At 34.4% G+C, this 8,025-nt stretch overlaps 1 protein-coding gene across 1 annotated transcript in view; it reads right to left on the bottom strand.

Annotated features, from left to right (window-relative positions):
• LOC108687625 (discoidin domain-containing receptor 2-like) overlaps nt 1–8,025 on the bottom strand; it is a 225,289-nt gene that overhangs the window by 51,202 nt on the left and 166,062 nt on the right. Inside the window, exon 5 of the mRNA XM_018193501.1 lies at nt 5,609–5,840. Within this exon, the coding sequence (XP_018048990.1) occupies nt 5,609–5,840 (232 nt within the window). The remainder of the gene's footprint in view (nt 1–5,608; nt 5,841–8,025) is intronic.

Genomic DNA, 8,025 nt, shown 5'->3' on the forward strand with positions numbered 1-8,025 from the left:
TTTTGCATCGTTTCAATTTATATAATTCGAGATATATATGTATATATATATATAAAATGCAGAGATATATTTCGCATAGCAATGCGGATGTAGAATTCTGCTGTGCAATAAATCTTATGTATAGGATTTATCGTGCATCTCTGGGAATATTATCGTTGAGAGAAACTACCGAGTCTTGTTTCTTGTATGCGTCATCAACATTTCGCTGAAATCCACAAGGCTCGAATATAGAGCGTTGCCTAATTCGCGATATAATAGAAAGAAATATGTAATTTGTAAAAATAAATGTAGAACATTTTTTTTAGATTATTATTTTTGGAAGATAGAATGTTATTCTTCGAAAATTATTTTTTGTCTTTTAAAATTTAAAAAAGCTTAATAACTGTTCTTATGTAAGAAACTATTTACAAATTAAAAAATTTGTTTAATTTTGGGCTTTATACAGTTAATTTAAAAACAGGATTTAAAAACGAAATATTGGCACTGTTTCAATCCTAAAAAGTATCAAAAATGTAATTTCTATAAAAGATAAACTGGATAACACAAAAGATGAAAAAAATGTGAGAAAAAATATAATTCTAGCGTGAAAGAATAAACAAATTCATTTAGCTCTGCCGTGACAGGTAGGTATGTTCAAGAGCCGCAGCGAGGACTGCTCGTATTACAGGGAAGACGTATACGAGTTACCGTGGGTGTACCTCTCTCACAAAGCCTCGTCCGTGCCGGTGTGTCGGCGTTAATGAAACACGTCCACCGTTGGCAATTGTCCCGCCGCAGGCACGACAGCGGCCGTCCGAACGTAAAAGGGAGAGGCGCTAGCTGGCTGGATGCTGTATTCCGCTCCGTTTCCATCAGGTTGCATCTAGCAGCCCGAGGTCCGGCTACTCTCCAGCGTTTCGTGAATTTAGATGAGCCCGGCCTGTCCGGCTTAATTCGCGTGCACCTCATAAGAAGCGAGTCATAATCTCCCTCTCGCACACACGCGCTCTTTATTTTTGTTCCGTTATTGGAGTAACGTCGCAGCCGGTGACCGTCGCCCGCTTTTTTCGGTGTAAAAATGTAACTGGTTCGTTGCACGCGTCAGCTTGGCGAACGTAAAAATATATCACGTTTCTATATTTCAGACTTTCTGTAATATTCATCGTATTTATTGTCCTATGTTCGCGCAATCGTACAAGTACGAATAATTGTTGCAGATTATGTGCAGACACAAATCATACAGTTTTGGTCTTTAAATTTTTGTAAAGATTATACGATAATTAGACAACATCAGATGTGTGTACCATTACATAATACACTTTTATTCGCTTTTTGTTTATTAGAGCGTACGACACACTTTCAAAGGGTTTTCTAATTGTCACATACAATTTCTGCATTAGTTCTACTTGAGCTTCACTAATAAAACGAGCAAATGCGTCGTCGGTACCAGAAAACCCTCTTTCGCGTTACGTGTTTTGTCTGAGACGTAGGAACGACGACTATGCTGCTGTAGAAAAACGCCTGCGGAGAGCTCGGGTCACGTACAATAGCGCGATAGCGTAGTCGTTCTCTTCCCATTTTCTGTCTTTCTTTTTCTTCCCATCACGCGTTCACGCTCATCCTCTTTCGTTTCCTCATTCAAGTCTCGACTGTTCGTTTTCCCCACCCGTATTCAAAGTGTAAGAGCAAAAGGAAGACGCGCATGCACAAAGATCACATGCCGCCCAGATTGAGGCTGCAGGGTAAACGTTCCTGTTCCCTCTATTTTGCTTCTGAGCGTTTTGTCTCTCCTCCGCCTTCGGATCTCCGGTTTGCTCTCTCGCTTTGAGCGAATCTGCGTGAAAATGAGAAGAACGTCTAGTACGAGCCACACTGGAAGGAGGGCGAAAAGGAAATATATTGAATGTGTGTTATGCGTGCACGTGCATATGATGTGGACAAGTGAGAGTCTAGGTGAGACAGACAGAGAGAAAGAGAGAGAGAGAGAGAGAGAGAGAGAGAGAGAGAGAGAGAGAGAGAGAGAGAGAGATTAGTGAGAGATAACCATGGCGTGAATATCAGAGTCCTTCTGATGACGGCGAGGTCGAATAACGAGGCTTCGCCATCTACGATAGGACACGATTTGAAGTTGAAAATTAGTTCCGCGTCACTGAGCTTTTCCTGCGAGGCCAGACGACGATCCTCTGACGAGTACCGGAAGTGAGTTATGATAGTCTATCGAAGTAAGTTCGTTACCGATGAGATTCTTGATTTTCTATTTATCCAGAGACCGTAAGGCAGCTAGGTAATAAGTCTCCCGTAGCCGTTGCTTCTTTTTCCCGGACGAAATTAGTTCTTGAAGGAAATATATTGCGGATGCCGAGGTAAATACTGAAAAATCCTGGCGCTTCAGGTAATCTTTTTTCTATTACGACCAGCAATTTGCGACGGGGCACGATAAATTCGCGTGAGCGAGTGAATTTTAACACTTATACGTGGTAATATCATAATGCGGGCATTGAATAATGTTCACGGAAAGATAGAGTGTTGGACGATGAAGCGCTCGCGCGCGAAAATTCAAGATGATTACGACAAAAGCAAATAAACGACGAAAAAAATCATAAAATCATGGAAGAATCAACATAATTAGAAATGAGATTTGGATCTTACTAGAAATGGAAGAAAGAACTAACAGTGAATTTTACTGAAAACAGGAAATGTAACTAAGTGCGTTTTAATGCGTTTTCTCACTTGATCGTAAAATTCGTTCAATTCATGTTATTATATATTAATATAAATATACGTTTATAAGTGTGTACTTTCATTAGCATGGAATAAAAATGTAATAGAAACCAGGACAGTGGAGAATGCGGATCTATCGATAGTATTTGAAAAATGAATCGCGCTCGTTACAATTGATTATGACTTACCGCGCCGTTTCGGTAAGTGGAATAAATGCACTCGCTTTATTGTACATCCATTAAAATTCCATTTACCAATGGCAGCTTATGGTTCATAGGATAATAGCTGCAGCAGCACTCGATGTCCAATAGAATAGCTTTAACTACCGATTTACCGTCTTCAATTATGCTGTTTGATCGATTTAATATGAAATTTCTTCTGCCTTTGTGACTAATTCCCAAGTCATTTTATCAAAATTCTTAGAGATATAAGAATATATATTACAACTATTATATTATACAATTGTTTCCATTTGGCAAGTTTTGTTACATAAATTCGTGTGACTATTACAATATTGTCTTATCGGTATTTCTTCTTGCGTATTTTTATCATAGAGCACAATGAAGATTGAACATACTGTATCTATATTTCTCAATTATCTATATCTACACTACTTCAATAATTTTTGTGAGAAATATACGTTTTTTATGGAAAACGAAAACCAAAACCGTTCACGAAATGTACTTATCTAATATCAATTTAAGATTACGTCGATAGAATCTGCGTAGTTTCGTCGCCACAAGCAAATCGCTTAACCGCCGTGATGTATTTTGACAGGCTAATGGATATCGCGTACGGATTATCATGCTAAAGAGACGTTAATTAACACGTCGCATCCAGTAATGGCCGTTCAACCGGGACAGAGGTTCTCATATATGCAATGCCCGTATCATGTACAGCATTTTGAAGAGATAAAAGGAGAACGGAAATTAACATCAATACTGTGAATATCGATGAAATAAGTCTTATATCTTCGCAAATGTAGTACGTTTGACAGAGATAATTAAATATGATGATCATAGATACACAATGCAAATGTTATGAGAATAAAATAATTAAGATATGTTTTATGTATAAAATTTTTATATTTTTTATTATTAATTTTTTATTATTAATTTTTTATTATTAATAAAATAGTTTACATATTGATTTTTTAATTATTTGAGATTTGTCAATCAATTGTTATCTTTAATTAGGTTAATACATATAATATAAAAAATAACATTAAGAATACATAAAGACAGTTCTCTCTATAAAAGATTGTAATGTCCAAGATGATTAAAATAATTATACAAGAAATTCAAACTGATTGCTAAAATATCAAAACTTTTTACAGCATTGCTCATCATACTTGAGATTTCAAAATTATTTTAATTTAAATACTTAAGTAAAATTGTACACGGAAAGAACAATTTTGCTGAAGTATCTAAATCAAAATAATTTTAGAAATCTCAAATATGATGAGCAGTGTATAAAAAGTTTTAACGTTTTAGCAATTAATTTGAATTTCTTATGTAATTATTTTAATTCAACAAATGTCCTACATAATTATTTTAATCCAAAATTAATCCTAAAATTATTTTCAGATCTGTATCTAGCTAAATCTTTAGATACTTCAGCAAAATCAAATCTTTCCATGTAGAATACTTTGAGAGTCTGTTAGGTTAGATATATCATCTTTCTACTTGATGTAGTTGTTAAAATAGAATTTCAAATTTGTGCTTTTATTTAATTAGTGCATTAATAGAAGTTTAAAGTTGATATTCAAGACATATTCTAGAAAATCGTTTTATGACATTATTCTATAATCAAAATTTATAAAAGTATGGTGAAATAGTACTAGATAAATATAGGAATCATTTTATGTTTTTCATGGTTTTATGTTTATCCATCGGATTAAAATCAGATGGCAGTAGCTGTATCAATTCGTAACTTACTATGCTGAATAAGCCAGAAGGGGGAATTTGAATTAAGTTCAGGAAATCGAGTCGCATCGTGGAGTCTCCTAATTTCCCCTCGACATATGTAGCATATAAATATATATAAAAAAAACATTAATATTTAGCTACGTAGTAATTATAAGTGAGTCAGAAGATATTCTATTATAAAATAGCGTCACATGTATTCATGATGGCAAATGGAGATTAGTACAATGATATATACGTAAGATTAGCACAGCGCAAGCTGCATTGAACGCTATATCGGGCAATCCGTCTTTACAATGTGACACGAAATGACGAGATTTATTGGCAGAAAATAAATTTCGTTGTAGGATTTTTCAATATTTCATCTTCAATTCCAACCGTATAACGCCTGCATAAAACCCACGCGAGGCGTCGAAAAGAATCGAATTTTGGCATATCACACAAACTTAAAATGAAATTCAATTGAAAAGTCTGATAATTTTTTTACAGTATCGTGCATCGAAATAAATTACAATATCGTATCTTGTTGTGTAAAATGAAAATGTAATCATTTCGCAAAAGTAAAAATGCAGAAGAGAAAGAAAGAAAGAAACAAAGAACAATTTCTCTTCGAAGATTTTTTTATGTAAATTAAAAAATATATAAATATTTTTATAAAAATATATACATATTTTTATAAAATATATATATATTTGTAGTAACATAAAGTATGAATGTAATAATATAACAAATTTTACAAATTTAAAATTAGCGTAATATTATATTAAAAATTATACAATATTTATTTCATTGACAAATTCATTTTTAGCTGTCCGATAAATATATATTCACTAAGTGAACTTAAATATTCGTATGTAAATATCAAGGAAGAAATTTGAAAAATTATCTAATATCTGCAGACGTGCAGTCAATTCAGGCTTACAGTATCCGAGAAAGAAATCTCGGGCGCGATTCGATCGATGACCTAGCCAGACGGTACCTACCTCTATGCCACGTCGATTTCTCCATCGCACCCACTTGTTGAACCCTGGCCGCCAATACTCGACAAAGTACTCCTCGGTGTACTCGACCCCGTTGCCATTGCCGAATCTGCCTTGCGTTTTGGTAGACGTCAGTAAACGCGGAGTATGCAGATTCACCTCCAGGTACTCCTTGCCTTCCTTGGTTACCATATTTCTTGGGCACCAAGCGCCGCCACCCCTGTCTTGTCGCAACCTGAGGAACCGAGATATTATATCAGGAGTTATTACGAACGCTCTTGAAGGAAGTACGTCGCGTGAAGACACGCGAAGAACGCACACGTAACAGACGCGACGTATATGCTTGCGTGACAAACGCACGTGCATGTTCTCGTTATGCTTTCCTAGTCATCATTTTTTGAGTCGTGGTAACTACCACGCATCGAAAAGAAGGTAATAAAAGTGATATCCAAATGGAAAATATATATTATATGTATATAGGTATATACATATAACATATATTTTCCATTTGGATATCACTTTTATATTTATATCACATTTCGATTATCGTGGATTTATTATGTAGATGACATAATTAATGAATTTTCCATCCTAGTTTCTTTTCAAGATCAACAGCCGCCTGCGTGTAAATTAATGACGCGGCGATTGATTTACGGCGATCTTTGAATCTAAGCACGCTACCTCATCGAGGTATTGATTCACGCGGTATTGATTATGAATAACTTATTTTGCAACGAAGCTTTTATCATGATAGCAGTTTCTTGTGGACAGAAGAAAATGGAAGTAATTTTTTCAGGGCTATTGGAATTCGCGGAAGAGAGTAGGGAAGAGACTGTGGTTAATAGATTCTGGGAAGAGAAATTGTAATCATAACAAATGTATGTACAATTTTAAGAAAAAATAAAGCATTAAGAATTACAATAAAGAATCTATAGTTATAACTTCATATCAATTTCGATGTTCAATTGAAACTTTGTGCTATAATATAATAGTTTATTTTGAGATATATTTATGAAGATGAGATTTAAAAAGAGAATTTATTAAGAATATTCGTATATATATAAAAAATATATATATAAAAGAGTAATATATATTAGGTGTAGTAAAAAGAAATTCATTATTTTTCCATTCAATTTCATGCAACAATAATGGATTTCTTTTTACTACACCTAATAAATAGAAATATATATAGAAATATATATTTGAACTTTATTGATTCAAGTAGAATTAATAATCAAAGTGAACAAATCTGCAAGTAGTTATTCTATAGATAAATAATCAATTTTTTCCCAAATATATTTCTGCAAATTAAATTACACTTGAGACTTCTGTTGTTTCCACTCGTGTGGCATACTTACGCGTATCATACTCTATAAATCTGAACCAGTGGATAGTTACTAATTACTCAGTGGCATTGGATAATCGGTGAAATCCAACTAAAAAAGAAAAAATGTTTGAGCATTATATAATTAAAATACTGATATTTGTACATTAATTTCAATACCACATCTTCCAGTATCATACTCGTTGAATTTCTCTATTAAAACAAGATATTAGATCACAATAAAGATTAACTAGGTTAGAGATCTCACATTTCAGTCACTGATTACCAGTGGCATACTTTGCACTGATATCAGTGATTATCCACTAATTCAGATTTAGAGAGTATGTATACTACAAGATTCTGTATACAAATTGATAATCTTACTTTACATAATAAAATTGGATAAAAAATAAACGTTGAAAGTGATCGATTATTAAATTTGCAACATAATCTATGGAGTACTCAGAAGTTGTCGGAAGCGTAAGGTGTATTCTGCCAAGCACCTTAATTCCCAATTCTCTGAATTTTCAAAGCTAGTTGTTCTGACAATGAATCCGCTAAATTAAATTCCGGAAATATATCTTTCGTCAAGAATTTCGTGAGGCGTATTGGCTCGCTAATTAAATCTTAAAACGAAACTCCGCGCGAGTACGGTGATGAAGTTTATAAGAGACCGATGCGTTATTATCAGGTGTTATTTCCGACACGAGCTTGTCACAAGCACACATCCTAGAAATCTATTGAAATACATATATCTACGTACACGGTTGTGTCACAAAGGGAGAGAGAATCTCCATGGAAATATTTCAGCTGGTTCAGTCATGGAGGACTGCAATACATATAGGCGGTATGCCCGCATGTAAACAATAGACCAAGCGAAATCCACTGAAAGCATTTGCGGTTAATTAGGCAGCAATACTGTTAACAATGTCCTGGCTTCAGCAAGGCTCTCCGTAACCTTGCTTAGCAATCCATCGCAATCCGTAGTTATGCGGCTCGATGAACACGAGATTTCGTTTAAATAAAGTCACTCTATACACACACACACACACACACACACACACACACACACACACACACACACATATATATATAT

Source organism: Atta colombica, unplaced genomic scaffold, assembly GCF_001594045.1.
Source record: "Atta colombica isolate Treedump-2 unplaced genomic scaffold, Acol1.0 scaffold210, whole genome shotgun sequence".
Lineage (NCBI taxonomy): Eukaryota > Metazoa > Arthropoda > Insecta > Hymenoptera > Formicidae > Atta > Atta colombica.